This window comes from Microcaecilia unicolor, chromosome 11 (assembly GCF_901765095.1).
Source record: "Microcaecilia unicolor chromosome 11, aMicUni1.1, whole genome shotgun sequence".
NCBI classification, from domain to species: Eukaryota; Metazoa; Chordata; class Amphibia; order Gymnophiona; family Siphonopidae; genus Microcaecilia; species Microcaecilia unicolor.
In genome coordinates, this window is record NC_044041.1 from 74,941,761 (window position 1) to 74,961,254 (window position 19,494).

At 45.1% G+C, this 19,494-nt stretch overlaps 1 protein-coding gene across 5 annotated transcripts in view; it reads right to left on the reverse strand.

The window, feature by feature from the left end:
• GATAD2A (GATA zinc finger domain containing 2A) overlaps positions 1-19,494 on the reverse strand; it is a 268,656-nt gene that overhangs the window by 180,002 nt on the left and 69,160 nt on the right. Inside the window, exon 1 of one of the 5 annotated variants that reach the window (XM_030218019.1) lies at positions 5,202-6,166. The exons of 3 other annotated variants lie outside the window; for them this stretch is intronic. In XM_030218019.1, coding sequence (XP_030073879.1) covers positions 5,202-5,321 — 120 coding nt within the window. In that variant the 5' untranslated portion in view covers positions 5,322-6,166. One more of the 5 variants, XM_030218022.1, reaches the window with a different exon arrangement.

The following is a 19,494-nucleotide window of genomic DNA, read 5'->3' on the forward strand; positions in this document are numbered from 1 at the left end:
TGATGGCAGTTGTGAGGGGCCACAATACCAAACATCACAAATCAAAAGTAAAAGTAAAAATTCTAAGGTCCAGGGGCATGTCAAGATGGTGGTCTGATTTGGTGGCCAGTGAAACGCTGTGCTCTTGTTGAAAGATATCTGAATTCCTCATTTAATATGCCTCATAACAAAGAGAAAAGGAACTGAGGTTCCCCCCCCCCCCCCCCCCGCCTACCTCGACTCCCTCTCCAAACCAGCAGAGCCTAGTTTCCTCACCAGGGCCTCTTCAAATGAATGGAGGGTGGCAATTCCCGCTGCGGAGGTTACCGAAGGAGCGGATCCACTGCTGGGACTGGAAACATCTTTATCTCCTGGCTGTCTCCAACATTCCCCCATGCCCGGCGTTAACAGCGGCGGTGGAAGACAGTTCCCACACTACCAAAAGTGCAGTGGGAGAACTCTCTGGCGAGAGCCCAGCACCACAGCAGAAACGCTTGGAGAGTGAGGCCTGTGGTTTAATCGTAGACTCAGATACAACTACAATGGAGGTTAGTCTTGGAAAAATCTGATTAAAGCTTAACGAAATGGACATAACTTCAAAAATCTTCAGGTGAGATATCTGCTTTATTTCTCAAATTTGAAGATATGGTAAAGACAGTGGAAGTAGTGAAGGAAGATCTAACCACTCGGGTTAACTTGATTCAAAATATGAAATACAAGAATTTAACTCAATAACAGTTAAAGATAAATTGGCTCTTCACAAAAAAATTGAGCAGATAGAGAACTATAATAGGCATTTGAATCTGCGCCTCTTGAATTTCCCAAAAGTACCGGGGTCTTTGCCTATTGATTTATTTAAAAGGTATTTGCTTGAAAATACCTCAAGATGCTATTCCTCCGATTAACTAGATTTATTATCTTCCTAAAAAGCCTGGGAAAAATGAAGGGGACTTCAGAGGTGGGGGAGAAATTATTGACCTGAATAATATCTCTGCTAGTTTGGAACAATCGATAGAAAATGCTACAGAGAGAGCTACATTACTAGTCTCTCTTGTATTCAAACAGGACCTTAATGCTATTTTAAGACTATTTTAAACACTCCAAAGAACTTTTCTGGGGGTGGAAAAATTTGGATCTATCCAGATGTTACTAAAAACTCAAGAAAGGAGAAAGATTTTCTTGTCTATGAAGCATGAAGTATTGGAACTCGGGGGGTACATTCTTTCTTGCCTATCCATGTAAATGCTTGATACGATTTGGAGAGACAAAGTATATATTTTATACACCTGAACAATTGAAAGCATTTCTAGATTTGAAAAAGTTAAAATAATGTTGGATAAAGAAAAATTAGAGGCACCACATGTAGCCTTTAAAGCTATTCAATTTTACCCATAATACTCCTATTTTCTATCTCATGTCCCCCCCACTGTATGTGGTCTAAGAAAGCTGATGTAATTTAATTTTTGCGATAATTGTTTCTTACTGATATTTTTCTACAGTTGTGTTTCTGTTAACAAGTGAATGACTTGTAAAATGTTAAAAACTACAATAAAAAAAAAAAAAAGTAAAACAATTCTAAACTCCATTACAGACATGCTCAACACAATTACCCCAAAAAACAGAAAACAGTCAGGGCCCAAGAACTCTTATCACATTCAGGGCACTTGGTACAAGGAGGACCTTAACCAGAAAGTGCCCAAAGCTGTAGCATCCTATCAGCCAAAAATACTTTCCTGGCCCCTGGAAGTATCCTGCTGTGTCCTCTTCCTCCATGGCCATCTGGGGCCAGGCTCCAGTATTTTCCAAATATACAACTAGGGGTGAGCATGCAAAATAAGGAAATGCTCCAATGTATCACTAGTGGTCAAGCGCCACCATTTTCAAATATGGCAGCACCAGAGACAAGAACAAGTGGGCATCACTCTTGTCTCGTCACTTAAAAGGCGAAGTATTCAGGAGCCAATTAGCCCTTCAGGGCTCTTTTCAGATCTGAGCCATCTGAGGGGAAATGTTGCATTTCACATTAGATGAATAACTTTTATACTAAAATCTTTACTGCATGTCAGGACTGTAGTAAAACATTCAACACAAGGAGCACAATTTTTTTTTTTAACTGGGAGCAGTTACTGATTCAGTGCAGATTACATCAGCTTCCAGTTTCCTAGGGAAAGGCTGAAGTATAGTGTGGTTAAAGGTGAAATTAGGAGATCCAAGATGGCTGCCTGAGAGAGGGCATGGCGAAGACTTGCTCTACATCTCCCTATAACTATGGGGAAAAAGCACAAGGGGAAGCCCAGAGATTATCCCTCTGAATCCCAGCTGAATTCCCCTTACCGGCAACTTTCCATCGAGGTGGCTATGGGAGACACTGAAGTTAAGTCTCAGTCCACTTTAGCATTCTGCACTTCCTCCTCCCCTTCTGACTTGAGTGCGTTAGTATCACAAGAAGGTGCGACTTCTAGACAGGGCAGCCCACGGCAATTGGAGGCATCCCGGAATCTCTCAGGGGAAGGTGTTTCTTTGGTCGAGCGGTGGCTCTGTGTCAAACTTTACCACATTCTACTACTACTACTCTTCCTCATCATTCTCTGTGACAAGAGGCTCTTTTTTATTCCCTGCAGATGGTACAGCCACTAGTACGACCAGAGAAAGCCTCTCTGAGTCAGTCTGGGAGGCTTTAACTTCTCTGCATATGGCTGTTTCCTCTTTAACTAAAGCTGAGGCTTCTTTTAGTGCTTCAGCTTTGAAGACGGAGAATATGCTGCTAGTGATTCAGAAGCTATCTGTTGACTCCTTGGAGTCACAAAAGGTACAGTCTGCCCTGATAAAGGATAAAGTTTTCATGAATAGAAGGTTGGAGAACTTGGGAAAACTATGAGGTATTTGAATTTGAAACTTAAATTTTCCTGTTTTTTTTTCCCTCTATTCATTTGGGGAGGTTTTATTACTTCCTAAAGAAGCAATCTCTCCAACATCTAAGTTGTATAATATTTCTTCTAAGTCTAAAATAACCCCCGATCAAGACAAAATGTCTGGAGCCGCCCAAGTTCAAAATTTAGAGGACATATCACAGGACAGTTTAGATTTAACTGCTTTTCTTGAGAAATCGGACACAAACTGTGACACGAGATACTCTTTTGGTAACCTATTTTCTCAGTATAGGGATCATATTTTCAAGTTACATTTTCGCCACAAGCAAAAACTGTTCATGGGCCAAAAAGCGTGGATGTTCTCTGACTTAAGAGCACACACGAATGTAGAAAATTATTTCTTCAGATGAGGCAACAGGCATTAGCACTGGGGGCCAAATTCATTTTGAAATTTTTTTGTAAATATTATGTCACTTTCGGTTTACGAAGATATATTTTCTTTGACCCTGCTCAGTTAAAATAATTTCTGGAAGCAAAGAAGTCGGAAGCACCTGCACTTTCTAGTGGAACAGTATAGATACCTATTTAAGAGCTTCTCAATCAGTCAATGTAATATTGCATGTTAGTCCTAGTTTTCAGGGATCTTTTTTCTTTTCTTGGATCATAGGCCTCTCCTGCTCCATTCAAGTGTTTCCTGGTACATTTGTTAGCTGGGGATAGATCTCTTCAGGCTGTGATACCCGATTCAAGCTTTAAAGTGAAAAAAGTCAATGATGTTAAATTCTTTATGTGGTGAAAAGAAGAATAAGGTGTTTGGTCACATATAAAACCATCAAAAAGAAGCACTTCATTCAGGGTCATCCATGGAAGAAGAACCAAGTCTGTTTAAGCTCTCTTTTTTTACCCTCTTTAGTTTCATGCAGCTGTATGCACTGGCTCCAGATCGAGTCCTCTTGTGTATCCCCTGGGATGAGGCCATGCTGACCTGCATGCAGGTAACAGGATGTAGAGGAGAGAGGACTTGAACATCACTATGCTGGTTAACTGCTGATGAGTCTTGCATGATGGAGGAATGTGATGTTAGAAACTCCTTTGCTTGTATTCTCTATACTGAATACTCAGGTCTAGTTCAAGATATGGTCTCAAATGTTTTGGCCTTGCTTCTCAGGAGCTCCCATACAGAGTGGCAGATACAGCGATCTTGAACATGTTGTGCAATTTCATACTCTCCAAGAGTTAACTATCTTTTGAAGTTGTCCTGAAATTTTGGGGACCAAATTCAGAGGGTGACTAGAAACACATATGCCAGGTCCTTCCTCACATTACTGGAAATAATCAGAGGTTACAAATTTGAATCTCCTTCCTTTTGAAGAAAGGCCCATCCTTAGGGATAGATTCTTGGGCTAGCGTTATGCAATGTCTCCTTCTGTAAAGTAGCAACATGGTCCTATGTAAGTACTTTTGCGGAGCACTATTACTTGGCTGTGGCAGCTAGGGAGGAAGCCACCTTTGGAATTTTAGCTTTCAGAACAGGAGCAACCAATCCCCTCCATCTTAAGGGCTGCTTTTTTACATGACAAGTCCTAGACACCTACTTTGTATGACAAGGAAGGAGAAATTAAATCTTACCTGCTAGTTTTCTTTCCTTTGGTTACACCAAACAAGTTCACCTTTATTCATTAAAGCAAGGAGTTTTTATTTTTTATTTATAACATTTTCAAAATTTAAATACAAGACAACTCTTGCTTAAAGAAATATAGGGCAGAAGCATATACCAAAAACTATACAGAACATCATGTTACCAAGAAATAATATGCAATTCTAATTTTAGCTAGCCCACAAAAAAGTGTGTGTGGGGGGGGTGGGGAGGGTTGGAAGCAAAAAGGAAAACAGCAGGGAGCTGAAAGATAAAAGGAAAAAAAAAATCCCACCATAGGCTAACTGACGAGTTTCTAACACTTTAACCAATCATATTCTCCAAAAGTTCATATCCAAGATCCATCACCGATACGCTTGTTGTAAAATTTCTTCACATTGAGAAAGGATCTCAGGTGTTGAGGGATAAAGAAAATATATTGTTCATTTTTATACTTCACTACACATTTACACAGGAATCAGTTGAAAAACTGCACCTAAAGAAATAGTCTCTTGGCACATGGCAAGAAATAACTTGCGCCTCTCCTGGGTAGCCACAGAGAGGTCAGGAAAAATGAAATAAATTTCTGACCCTCGTACATCTTCGATGCATTCCTAAAATACATTCACATCAGTGAGTTCAGGTGTTGATAGAATACAAAAAAAAAAAAAAAAGTAATTTAACTCTCTTCACCACTGTCAAAGCTGACTTTACACCACCAGAGGTATCCAAACTGTCCACTGAGTCCAGAGAAGTGTCCAAATTAGTCCCCAAAGCTCCAGCAGTTGCCAACTCATTTTTTCTATGTAAAAATTTCCAACAGATGGTAACAGCATCCGAAGGATTCTCCAAAATTTCTATAAGAGATCTAAGTTTCCAATGGAGAAACAGCACTAATTACAAGACAAATTCAGCACAAGAAAGTTAAGATGTCTAATTTGATTTTCCAAGTTCTATTTAAACAGTTCTTTATCCTTAATGGCAGCTACTTTGCACTTCTTTTATCTTTCCAGAATCCTCTTTTAACAAAGAAACTTGACCGTTGAATTCTTTAACGCTGCCTTTGTGTTCGTGTGACTGAGCCAGCATTTGCACAGATTGTACCAAGAAGAAAATTACAGAGAACAGCACTGTATAGAAGCCTCTAATAAAAGAACCAGGACCTTGTCCAAAGTCTCAAGAGTAAAACTCTTAGAAGCAACAAAACAGGAGGTACCTTTCCTGGAGAAACCCATGGGGGCATCCTTTGGGGCCATGCCTTGAGCTGGCAGAGATGACAATCCAGTTATTTTATCTCCAGATGTCTTCTTCTTGCATTTAGCATCGTTATTCCACAGACATCTCCAGGTCCAAGAGTCCCCACTATGGCTGCTGAAGACTCTTCCTCCTCGCAGCCAACTCCATGGCCTGTGTCTGCCAAAGTGTTGGGGGAATCTGGTCTGAGGGGGATAAGGATCTCTCTCCCGAAAGCTGGGACTCTCCCTGAGCTGGGAATTTTGCCTCCTAATTTGCTTCTCGCCATGGAGGCACAAAGGAATCTAACTTCTGCTGACCCAATGAGGTAGAAGTGGTTTCAGGTGGATAAAAACCACACCTTCCCCTTATGTTTCAGAGGCATAAACAAGTTTGAGGAAATATGCAAGTGCAGAGCAGATTTTCCATGCATCCTCTCAGTCAGACATCTTGCTCATCCCGAAAGCAAGAATTATTATTTTTGCTAACTTCCTGATTCTCTTGTTGAGCAATGTCTTCACATTATGTCTCAATTACATTCTGCAAATGTTTCTTGCATTAGTTCAGCCAAATGTTGGCCACTTCTTTGTTATCTAATACTGAATTGTCTGAGCTGCATAGGGTTCTGTTAAGGCATAGCACAATTTTGTACTCCACCTGCTGGTAAATGGATGCAAACCCACAAGTCCTGAACTCGTCTGGTACAACTAAATGAAAGAAAATTAAGATCTAATGTCTGCATTCCACTTGAACCAGTGCCTTTGTAGTTAAAAATTATGCTCCCTTTCTGCAACCTTGTTTCCACACTGATGCAGATCTTAAGAAGCAGATTACCATCACTTATGTCTGTTTCCCGTGTCGGCAGATGCGCACTGATGGCCACAGATCCATGAACACAGATTTTCTACGTTTATTGTCTGTGTTTATTTAAAACTTGATCTACTGCCTTTACATAGCAACAGATCAAAGCGGTTAACAATAAAGTATCAACATAAAATCATGAAAGGAACACCATTTCAATAGGAAAGCACAAAAATCACAAAAACACAGTTAGTTAAAGATCGACAGGCATGGTGTGTGCAATCCAAATCATGAAATATAATTATTCAGAATTAGTTTGAAAAGCCAATTGAAAGAAATGAGTCTTTAAAGGACTTTGGAAGGGAAAGTTCCAATCGGATATTGACTGGTAAGTTATTCCATAAATGTGGCGCCAAAAAATAAAATGCAGAATGCCAGGTCAACTCATATCATGTTTGTTTAGGAGATGGAAGCACACTATTAGCGTCAAGCAAGCGAAGAGAACGAGATGGTGTATAGGGAATAATTAAACATGAGATATAGGCAGTACTACTAGAATAGGTCAGAAGCAAACAAACCAGATACGATACAGAACTGGTAACCAATGAAGTTCATGAAATAAAGGAGTAACGTGATCATAGCATTTTCTTTAAACAACAGATGACTTGCAGCATTTTGGAGGGTTTGGAGTAGACGTGGTTGGAACTGTGGAAGGCCTGCATAGATAGAATTACAATAACCTAAATGTGAGATAACAAAGGCATGAAAGTAAGATGTGCATTGATTTAAAGTCTAAATAATGTCGGATGGAACACAGATGACGCAAACAACAAAAAAAGCCACATTTCACAACTTTAGAAATTTGCTTATCAAAGGGTTATGATTTTTGGATTTTCACCTAAAAATGAGGGAGTTCACGCATTAAGTTGATTCACTCTTATACATCTTCATATTTAGGAATGGAACTTCTGCTATCCCAGCTATTTGTCAGGGTTTAGAAACAAACTGGATCTGCAGTACTAATTGATGCTTGGAGTAGCACTAGAATAGTCTGGCTGCAAAAAATTCAGATGTTTTTCTTTCAGTCTAGTTCCATGACAGAATTGAGATATAAAGCCCTATGATGAACTAAGCACACTGTTACAAGTGTGCCACTGTAATTAATCAGCAATTAATGAGATCACCATATCAGCCCCCCCCCCCAACCAAATCTCTTTAAGCCAAGGCTAATGTATGCCACACCGACCTCTGAGGATCACAGTGTGGGCACGGAGAGCATCAATATGGCCAAAAGGGCTACATAAAAGTAGTGAAAAACCTCACAAGGCTAGAAAGGATGTGAAGATGTGCACTGCACAAAGAAAGACACAGCTAACCATGCTCTTTATACTGCTTGTTGCCTTCCTAGAGCATGGGAAGCAAGACCTACTACACCTTGAAAGGCCACCACTGGGTGACTTGTTTCAGTAAGGTGTCACGAGTAGAGCCAGGCAGCAATGACTTTTCTGTGGCACACCCGATCAGGTCTTAAGATATATTGGTTTGAAAATACTGCACTATATATTAGGCACCCCAGCCAGTCAGGTTTTCAGAATATCCACAATGAATATTCATGCGAGCGATTTGCATGCACTGCCTCCACTGTATGCTAATCTATCTCATGAATATTCATTGTGGATATATTGAAAACCTGACTGGCTGGGGTGCCTCCAGGACCAGATTTGGGAACCACTGTCCTAAGAGATTCCACGTATCAATCCCACACTTTCTTAAAATCTGACAGAATCCTGGTCTTCACGACCTCCATCGGGAGGTCATTCCACGCATCCACCTTCCTTTCCATGAAATATTTTCTTAGATTGCTCCTAAGCCTATTTCCTCTTAACTTCATCCTATGCTCTCTCAATACAGAGTTTTCTTTCATTTGAAAAGGCTCAACTCCTGTACATTAATGCCACTGAGGTATTTAAACGACTATCATATCCCCCCTCCCACCTATCTTCCAGCGTAAACATGTTGAGATTCATAAGCCTGTCCCTATATGTTTTTATGACAGAAACCACTTGCCAATTTTGTAGCCGCCCTCTGGACAGACTCCATCCTGTTTATATCTTTCTGTAGGCACAGTTTCCAGAACTGCACACAGTACTGTAAATGGGGCCTCACCAGAGACTTCTACAAAGGCACTATTGCCTCTTTTTTTTCTTGCTGATCATCACTCTATTTATGCACCCGAACAGCCTTCTGGCTTTGACTGTCACCTTTTCTACCTGGAGACCTTGAGATCATCAGGTACAAATCACAGCCAAGTCAAGCTCTTCTTTCGTACACAGAAGCACTTCACCTCTATATTGTATAGTTCTCTTGGATTATGCAGAGAACCCAAACCCCGGTGACTGCTGAAAGAATGGTGCTGGCTCTAGTTCCACCCAGATTAAGGAGTGATCTGAAATTTCTTCAGGACCAATAACAGCTTCTACAACCCTGGGGAACAGAATCTGTGATATAAAATGTAATCTATTCTGGATTGCGTCCGGTGGGCCCTGGATGTGTGGGTATAATCTCGCTCTTCCCCATGTAAAATTCTCCATGGGTCCACCAGTCCCATTTCCTGGCAAAATGTATCTAAGACTGAGGGAATATATGATGGTCCCACTGGGGGTTGTTTAGATCGATCCAGATCCACATCCATCACCTGGTTCATAACCCCCCGCTAAGATCAATGGAAGCGATAGGTATTTCTGGTATCGGGCAAGGAATTGAGCATAGAAGCTTGGCGCTGCTGTGTTAGGACCATAAGCTGATACTAAGAGCATCTCCCGCCCCTGCAGATTGAGTTGTATCCCTACCAATCTCCCCTCTCCATCCTTGAACTCTAGTTTTGCTTGACACATAAGCATTTTATGAATTAATATAGCTACCCCCCCCCTTTCTGACCAGTTGCCGGTGAGCAGAACACCTCCCCCACCCAAGCCTCTTTAACATTGCTTTTGACTCGTAACCACTCGCCTCCACCTACCCTCCTCTCTTCCTTCCCGTTCACATTAATTGATTTGATTTGCTTACTTTATTTATTTTTTGTCTATTAGATTGTAAACTCTTTGAGCAGGGACTGTCTTTCTTCTATGTTTGTGCAGCGCTGCGTATGCCTTGTAGCGCTATAGAAATGCTAAATAGTAGTAGTAGTTTTTCATGTTCTTCCTGGGAAAGTCTGGTCTCCTGAAGGCAGGCTATCCCCACCCCATGTCGTTTTAAAGCTGTCAAAATCTTAGTTCGCTTAATTGGGGAGGAAATACCACCCACGTTCCAGGAGATCAAGCGCACTTTATTCGATGCAGGGCTGTACCCTTAAGAGTGTATCCCAAGGTGAACTGTTAAACAAAGTCTCCCGGGCACCCAGCCTTACCCTGGAAACCTACATTGGCCACCACGCTCTTCTCCACAGAATGTTTTCCAAACATGTCTATTGTGTTTGTGTTCCTTTTGTGCCCATCCCTGCCAAGTATTCCAATGTGTGTGTATATATCCTGCGCTCTCCCCGTCCCTATCTGATCCCCTTCCCAACTCCCCCCCCCCCCCATTAATCTGATCTAATTCTCATCCCTTATACATCAAATTCTACCAAAAAGTGAAGAGCCCCTTCCATGCTCGAGACCTCCCCGCCCTCGTGCTTTACAGAACCTTTAAACCCCATCTCTTACTGTACTGTGTTACAACAAAAGATTCAATGCTAGGCATCATCACTCTCCCTCCAGCTGTCCAGTCCAGTCTGCCGTCTTCTGTTCCAGCGCTGCGATGTATTCTTTCGCTGCAGCTTCAGTTTCAAAGGACTTCCATCGGCCCTCGTGGCAAATTTTCAGAACTGCGGGGTAAACTAACATGAATCTTGCATGCAGGTCTTGAAGCCGACGGCACAGCGGGGCAAATTTCCTCTGACGTTCCTGAAGCGGGGCAGAGTAGTCCTGAAATATTCTAATAAGGTGTCCATCGTATTTCGTGTCATCTTGCTTCGTATGATAGCCCCGCAATATCTCCTGTTTATGCAAGTAATTATGAACTTTCAAGGTAACAGCACGCAGGGCCTGGCGGCCATCTTGAACGCAACCTATGCGATGCACCCTCTCCAGGCACAAGGCCCCCGCATGGTCCGATAAGACAAACTCTGCCTTCAGCCAGTTTTCCACTACTGTTGGAAGAGCAGCGTCACTGATAGATTCAGGTAGGCCTATCAGATGCAGGTTACTGCACCTGGCTCTGTTTTCTAGTTCGTCAACTTTATCCGACAACGATGTCACCGTGGTTTGGAGCTGGCGGAGTTGTTGTTGCGTCGGGGAGCGCTTGTCTTCTAGCTCTGAGACCCGGCGTTCCAGCTCCCCGGCCCGCCGAGATGCTTCCGCCAACCTAGCATCAAAGTTGTCTGAGTCGATGTACGCTCCAAACATTGTTCTAAAGCTTGTGCTACCGCTGTGGTCAGTTGCGAGAGCTGCTCCTCCGAGAAGGGCGGCCCGCTCCTCTGCACCAGTTGTTCCGCGCCGGCGTCTGCCGCTCGCAGTTTTTCTTTTTCTTTCTTCGCACTGAACGCTGGTGTTTTTTTTGAGGGCATATCAAGGAACTTGTCTATCGACGATTGTAGCTGAAGGGATAGAGCTGTTTGCTGACCAAGGTGAAGTTTAAACGTGAATTTTTGTCGATTTCGGGCGTTGGGCCTCGGAGAGCAGGGACACATGTCCTACTCTCTCAGCGCATCACGTGACTCCAGTGAATTGATTTTTAAAAAGAGTACAAAGACTAGGAACACTAAGTTACCATTAATACTTTTAAAACAAATGGGAGGAAATATCTTTTCACTCAATGAATATAGTTAAGCGTTGGAACGCTGTGCTAGAGGATAAGATTACAGTGGTTAGCATATTCTGGGTTTAAAAAAAAGGTTTGGACAAGTTCCTGGAGGAAAAGTCCATAGTCTGTTATGAGATAGGCACGAGGGAAGCCACTGCTTGCCACAGATCATTAGCATGAAATCTTGCTTCTATTTGGGATTCTGCCAGGTATTTGTGACCTGAACTGGCCACCAATGGAAGCAGGATACTGGGCTAGATGGACCACTGGTCTGATCCAGAATGGCTATTCCTTTCTTCTTATGACAAAATAAGACCCAAATAACCAGTACTTTACTCATATGACACCAAGCTTCAAATGGGATTCTGATATTTATATGATTTCTGAATCCAACTGTATCCAGTTTAGGGTGGCAGGAGATGTTTGGATGATTTAATCAAGTGAAGAGATATCATTCCCTTTTCCCACCATCTCAGAAGACACCTTCAGTGCCAATGAATGACAGAGGTGACATTGTGGCTAAGACCCCACTATACCAGAATGGCACAAATCTTACAATCTGCTCATCTTCCCTATTTCTCTGTGGTCTTTCTAGATCTAATTGAGATACATTTCTGCAAGCAGATCATCTCTCACCTAACATGGCTAGAAGCATACCAGGGAGGAAAAAACAAGGCTAAAAAAAAAATTCTGGGTTTGTTCTTATCATTTTCAAACCTCTATCTGCTGGTACTCAGACTGAAAGTACTAAATTTTTTTTCTTAGAAACCTAATGGCCAAATGGCCCATCCAGTCTGCCCATCCTCTGTAACCACTAACTATTCCTTTTCCTAAGAAATCCCATGAGCTTATCCCACGCTTTCTTAAATTTCAACAGTCTTTCTCTCCACAACCTCTTCTGGGAGGCCATCCATGCTTCCACCACCCTCTCTGTGAACGAATACTTTCTTAGATTCCTCCTAAGCCTATTTCCTCTTAACTTCATCACATACCCCCTCATTCCAGGTTTTTCTTCATTGAAAAGGCTCACTTCCTGTACATTAACGCCCCTGAGATATTTTAAACGTCCTATCATATCTCCTCTCTTCCAGGCGTATACATGTTGAGGTTCCTAAGCTTGTCCCTATACGTTTTATTTCCAAGACCGCTTACCAATTTTGTAGTCATCCTCTGAACCAACTCCATCCTGTTTATATCTTTCCGTAGATGCGGTCTCCAGAACTGCACACAGTACTCTAAATGGGACCTCAGCAGAGACTTATACAAGGGTACTATCACTCTTTGTTCCTGCTGGTCATCCCTCTCCTTATGCACCCAAGCATGCTTCTGGCTATGACCGTCACTTTTTCCACCTCTTTGGAAACTTTAAGGACATCAGACACAATCACCCCCAAGTCCTTTTCTTCCTTTGTACACAGAAGCACTTCACCCCCTATATTGTACCAGTGTAGTGGAGGAGTAGCCTAGTGGTTAGTGCAGTGGACCGTGATCCTGGGGAACTGAGTTCAATTCCCACTGCAGCTCCTTGTGACTCTGGGCAAGTCACCTAACCCTCCATTGCCCCTGGTACAAATAAGTACCTGAATTTATGCAAACCGCTTTGAATGTAGTTGCAAAAACCTCAGAAAGGCAGTATATCAAGTCCCATTTCCATTTCCCTCAGATTCTTGTGACCCAAGTGCATGACCCTGCATTTTTTTAGAATTAAATCTCAGTTGCCAAATATGGGAAAATTAGGTTATTACCTTGGTAATATTCTTTCCTTTAGTCATAACAGATGAATCCATTACAAATGGGTTGTGTCCACCTACCAGCAGGGGGAGATAGAGAGCACTGAAAAACCATAGTGCCTCTTGGCCAGCTAGCTCCATCTGCCTCTCAGTATTTGAAGCTTCCAAAGCAGTGTTACACCGCAAAGTAGAATAACATGAACCTTCCTCACAGCGAACAAACGCCCCAGAACAGGAGCAGTAATTCAAAGGAGGGATGAACTCAACCTCCTGTAACAGAACAGAAATCCTGAAGACTGTTTCCAACTTCTCCCAATGAGGGAACATATCTACAGGAAAAACTGAACCCAAAACAGCATCAATCAATCAATCAATCAGGGCGGGCTCATGGATTCATCTGCTATGACTAAAGGAAAGAAAATTACCATGGTAAGAATCTTTTTGTAAACCATCCTGCAAAAAGTCAAGTATCGGCGAGACAGAAGCCCGCATGGGTGTAATCGCTTTAGCAGCACACCAAGCCTCAAACTGACGCCAAATCTCAGCATAGGCAACGGGCGGGCTCATGGATTCATCTGCTATGACTAAAGGAAAGAAAATTATCAAGGTAAGAACCTAATTTCCCTTCCTTGTCATCAAGCAGATGAATCCATTACGAATGGGATGTATTAAAGCAATCCCTAGATAGGGTGGGAACAGGCCATACCACGCGCCAGCACTTGTGCTCCAAAATGCACATCCCTCCTGGCAGCCACATCCAGCCTGTAATGTCGGGCAAATGAGAGCTTAGAAGCCCATGTCGCTGCACTGCATATCTCTTGAAGAGAGAGTGCTCCAGTTTCAGTCCAAGAAGAGGAATCACTCTTGTGGAATGTGCCTTAAAGGCTTCAGGGGGAGGCCGGCCAGACAGCAGAGATGCTGAAAAAAATAGCTTCTTTGAGCCAATGAGCCAGAGTAGCTTTAGACGCTGGAGACCCTCTGCGAGGACCTGACAACAAAACAAAAAGGTGATCAGAGGTCCGGAAAGCATTTGACATGTGCAGATACTGCAACAGAGCCCTTCGCACATCTAGAAGGTGCAAATGCAGAAATGGGTCTCGACAGGACAGCGCCTGGAGCTCAGACACCCGTCTCGCCGAAGTAATGGCCACCAAAAAGACTGCCTTTAGGGTCATATCCTTCTCCGAAGCTCGCCTAAGCGGATAGAAGGGTGAACACTGAAGGGCCTTTAAAATTAAACCCCAGGTTCCAAGCCAGAAACGGAGCCCACATGGGAGGGACGGAGGCAAAGCACCCCTCTAAGAAACCGTGCCACCTCCGGAAAAGCAGCCAGGGAGAGGACAGCCACCTTCCCCTGTAACATGTGAAGGCTGCAACTTGAACACGCAAGGAATTATAGGCCAAGCCTTTATGTAAACCATCCTGCAAAAAGTCAAGTATCAGCGAGACAGAAGCCCGCCTGGGTGTAATCGCTTTAGTAGCACACCAAGCCTCAAACTGGCACCAAATCCGAGCATAGGCAACGGAAGTGGAACGCTTGCGAGCCTGAAGGAGTGCCACCCTGAAGGAGATGACCTTGTTGGAATAGCCCTTGTCTCTCAATTGTGCCCTCTCAAGAGCCATGCCGTAAGACCAAAGCGGCAGGCGTCCTCCATGGTTACCGGCCCCTGTGACAACAGGTTCGGTACCAGAGGCAAAGGAAGGGGAGCCTCCACCAGCATCCGCCGGAGGTCCGCATACCACGGCCGCCTGGGCCAATCCGGGGCAATGAGAACCACCTCTCCTTGATGTAGCCGAATCTGCAGTTGTACTCGCCCTATCAAGGGCCCAGGAGGGAACACATACAGGAGGCCCGGAGGCCAGGGTTGAGCCAAGGCATCCAACCCCGCCGAGCGAGGATCTCTCCGTCTGCTGTAAAGCACGGGACTTTGGCATTTGCGTTTGATGCCATAAGATCCGCTATGGGCGTCCCCATTTGACACCGATCTGGGTCGATTTGATGCCTGCTTAGATAATTGGCTTGCACTTTGCTCTGACCTGCAATATGAGCTGCTGCCAGAAACTGCAGATGTAGCTCGGCCCAGTGGCAAATCTGCGCGGCCTGCGCGGCCAGTGCCCTGCACTGAGTGCCACCTTGTTGGTTTATGTATGCCACTGCTGTCGTATTGTCCAACAGAACTCCGACAGCCAGTCCCTCCAGGGTCGTGTGAACGACCAGAAGCGCCTGGAATATCGCTTTCAACTCCAAGCGACTGATGGACCACTCCGACTCCTCGGGTGTCCAGAAACCCTGGGCAAGCCTTCCCTGGCAATGTGCCCCCAGCCCTGCAGGCTGCTCAAGGTGAGTTGCATTCAGGTAGACTGGCATCTGTTACCACCAGGCACCAATCGGGAAGCGCTAGCGGCATTCCTCGCCACAGCATGCTGTCTGAGAGCCACCACTCCATACTGAGCCGGGCCGCAGGGAGCCACGTGAGTCTGCGCTGGTAATCCTGATATATTGGAGACCATCGTTGAAGCAGGGAACACTGCAGAGGTCTCATGTGCGCTCTTGCCCATGGCACCACTTCCAAGGTGGCTGCCATCGACCCCAACAGCTGGACTATGTCCCAAGCTCGCGGGCGAGGCATCCTCAGGAGCAGACGGACCCGATTCTGAAGCTTGCACCGCATTTGGTCGGGTAGAAAGACCAACTCCGAGGCTGTGTGAAACCTACTACTACTATTTAGCATTTCTATAGCGCTACAAGGCATACGCAGCGCTGCACAAACAGAAAAAAGACAGTCCCTGCTCAAAGAGCTTACAATCTAATAGACAAAAATAAATAAAGTAAGCAAATCAAATCAATTGATGTGAACGGGAAGGAAGAGAGGAGGGTAGGTGGAGGCGAGTGGTTACAAGTGGTTACGAGTCAAAAGCAATGTTAAAGAGGTGGGCTTTCAGTCTAGATTTAAAGGTGGCCAAGGATGGGGCAAGACGTAGGGGCTCAGGAAGTTTATTCCAGGCGTAGGGTGCAGCGAGACAGAAGGCGCAAAGTCTGGAGTTGGCAGTAGTGGAGAAGGGAACAGATAAGAAGGATTTATCCATGGAGCGGAATGCACGGGAAGGGGTGTAGGGAAGGACGAGTGTGGAGAGATACTGGGGAGCAGCAGAGTGAGTACATTCATAGGTTAGTAGAAGAAGTTTGAACAGGATGCGAAAACGGATAGGGAGCCAGTGAAGGGTCTTGAGGAGAGGGGTAGTATGAGTAAAGCGACCCTGGCGGAAGATGAGACGGGCAGCAGAGTTTTGAACCGACTGGAGAGGCGAGAGGTGACTAAGTGGGAGGCCAGCAAAAAGCAGATTGCAGTAGTCTAAACGAGAGGTGACAAGGGTGTGGATGAGGGTTTTGGTAGAGTGCTCGGAAAGAAAGGGGCGGATTTTACGGATGTTGTAAAGAAAGAAACGACAGGTCTTGGCAATCTGCTGGATATGAGCAGAGAAGGAGAGAGAAGAGTCAAAGATGACCCCAAGGTTTCGAGCTGAGGAGACAGGGAGAATGAGAGAGCCATCAACAGAAATAGAAAACGGGGGGAGTGGGGAGGTAAGTTTGGGGGGGAAAATGAGAAGCTCGGTTTTGGTCATATTTAATTTCAGGTGGCGTTGAGACATCCAGACAGCAATGTCAGACAAGCACGCTGAAACTTTGGTTTGGATGCAAGGTGAGATATCAGGGGTAGAAAGGTAGATTTGGGAGTCATCAGCATAGAGATGGTAGGAAAAGCCATGGGATGAGATTAATGAACCAAGGGAAGAAGTGTAGATAGAAAAGAGGAGGGGACCAAGAACAGAACAACCCTGAGGTACGCCGACAGGCAGAGGGATAGAAGTAGAAGAGGATCCACCAGAGTGAACACTAAAGGTGTGGAGGGAGAGGTAGGAAGAGAACCAGGAAAGGACAGAGCCCTGGAATCCAAGTGAGGACAGGGTATCGAGAAGTATGCTGTGATCGACAGTGTCAAAAGCAGCGGAAAGATCAAGAAGAATGAGGATGGAATATTGACCTCTGGATTTAGCCAGTAATAGGTCATTGGAGACTTTAGTAAGCGCAGTTTCGGTTGAGTGGAGAGGGCGAAAACCAGATTGTAGTGGGTCAAGAATAGCATGTGAGGAGAGAAAATCAAGGCAGCGGCGGTGAACAGCACGCTCAAGTAATTTGGAGAGAAAAGGAAGGAGGGAGATGGGTCGGTAATTAGAGGGACAAGTAGGGTCGAGTGAAGGTTTCTTAAGGAGAGGTGTGACCACAGCATGTTTAAAGGCAGCAGGGACAGCCGCAGTGGAAAGTGAGAGGTTGAGAATGTGACAGATAAAAGGAATAAGAGCAGGAGAGATGGCATGAAGAAGGTGGGTGGGAATGGGATCAGAGGAACAGGTGGTACATTTTGAGGAAGAAAGGAGAAGTGTAGTTTCCTCAATAGTAACTTCAGGAAAGGAGGAAAGGGAATGAGGGGAAGGAGAGAGAGGGGAACGGACTAGTGGAGGGAGAGGTGGTGAGGTAGAGAAAGCAAGGTTTATCTTTTCAACCTTGTTGTGAAAGAATTCAGCAAGGGTCTGAGGAGATAATGAAGGGGGAGTTGGGGGAGGGGGCACCTTGAGGAGAGAGTTCAAGGTGGTGAAGAGAAGTCGAGGATTAGAGCCAAGAGAGTTGGTCAGTTGGATATAATAATCTTGTTTGGCACGTGAAAAAGCAGATTGGAAGGCGGTCCCACAAACATTCTAGAGATTGAGGGGGGGGGGGGGGGGGTCAAGTAACTTTTGGCTATATATACGACCCAGCCCAGAGATTGAAGTACTGAGACCACTCTGGCTGTTACATGACTCTCTTCTGCAGAGTCCGCTCTGATGAGCCAGTCGTCGAGGTACGGGTGAACCTAAATACCCTCTCGGCTGAGAAAGGCAGCTACTATCACCATTACCTTGAAAAAGGTTCGGGGAGCTGTGGCGAGGCCAAAAGGCAAGGCCCGAAACTGGAAATGTTTCCCAACATCGTAAACTGGAGAAACCGGTGGTGCGGGGGCCAAATAGGAATGTGCAAGTAAGCTTCTTTCAGGTCCAGAGACGTGAGAAACTCTCCTGGCTGTACTGCCGCCATGACGGAGCGCAGGGTTTCCATGCAAAAATGCCGCACTCTTAGTGACTTGTTGACTTCCTTTAAGTCGAGTATGGGAAGGGAAGACCCTCCTTTTTGCGGCACCACAAAGTAAATGGAGTAACGACCGTAGCTGTGTTCAGCGGGAGGCACAGGGACCAACGCCCGTTTGACGGCAGAGCCGCATCGGGACTCCACAAACACGTCTCTCACCAGGGCATTGAATTCTGATCTGTAGCCATCTCTGAGCAGGTTCAAAACCCATTGATCTGAGGTAATCTTGACCCATTGTTACGCTCTGCTACATTCCTCCAGAGGTGCAGTCTGCTTGTGCAGCGTATGGGCATTCGAGGATGCGGCGGCCATCTTGGATGTGGGTATCTGCAGGTTAGGGTGGCCATCTTGGAGATGGGCATCTCAGGTGGTGGCAGCCACCTTGAAGTTGAGCAGCTTCAAGAAGGAAGCCCATATTTGGGCGAGCATCTCCTCTGATGGGGCAGCCATCTTGGAACAGCTGCACATGGTTGAGCCTAATTCCTGCACTATTTAAAGCCCTTTTTTCCCAGTCCTTCCTTGCTTCGGCTTCTATTTGCGTAGAGGTTTGTGGTCTTCATCTGTTTCCAGTGTTTTCCTGTGTTCCTGACCTCTGATTGCTTACTGACCACGAGCTGTGTTGCTGCCTGCCCAGACCTTCGGACTGCTTGACTACACGCTGTGTTGCTGCCTGCCCAGACTTTGGACTGTGTTTAGACTATTCTCAGCTCTACTGATTTCCTGGCTCTTGGTCTGTTGGCTACTTGTCTGGTCGGTGGTCGTGCAACCCCGCCGGTTCCGGAAGTCCTGCCGGCCGCTTGAACCCAGGGGCTTAACTCCTGGGGAACAGTGGCTAAGTGCATGTGAAGCTAGGGGTTGTCTGGCTGCCTGACTGAGTGCGGTAGCACTCCATCTTCGCCGTGCTCAGTCGGGGCACAAGGGCTCACATCTCCAGTCATAACACCCATTCCTCGAGAAAGAGGGAAATACGTGGGCCGGCGCACCATCATTGAGAGGGTCGCCCATGAACTCCAGGCCTGAGCCGGCCGCTGCGGAATGTTTGTTTGAGTGACAGGAGTTCCTCTGCTGAAAGCGGGCATGTGAAGTAAACCCAGAACGCCCCGGCCAGTACCTTCTAGTTTCACAGAAGCAAGGTCTGGAAGAGGAGGGAACCGTTCGCCTGACCCTTGGAAGAAGGCCGTGGCCTATCCTCGGGTAAGCCGCCCAATGCCGTAGCCATAGAAG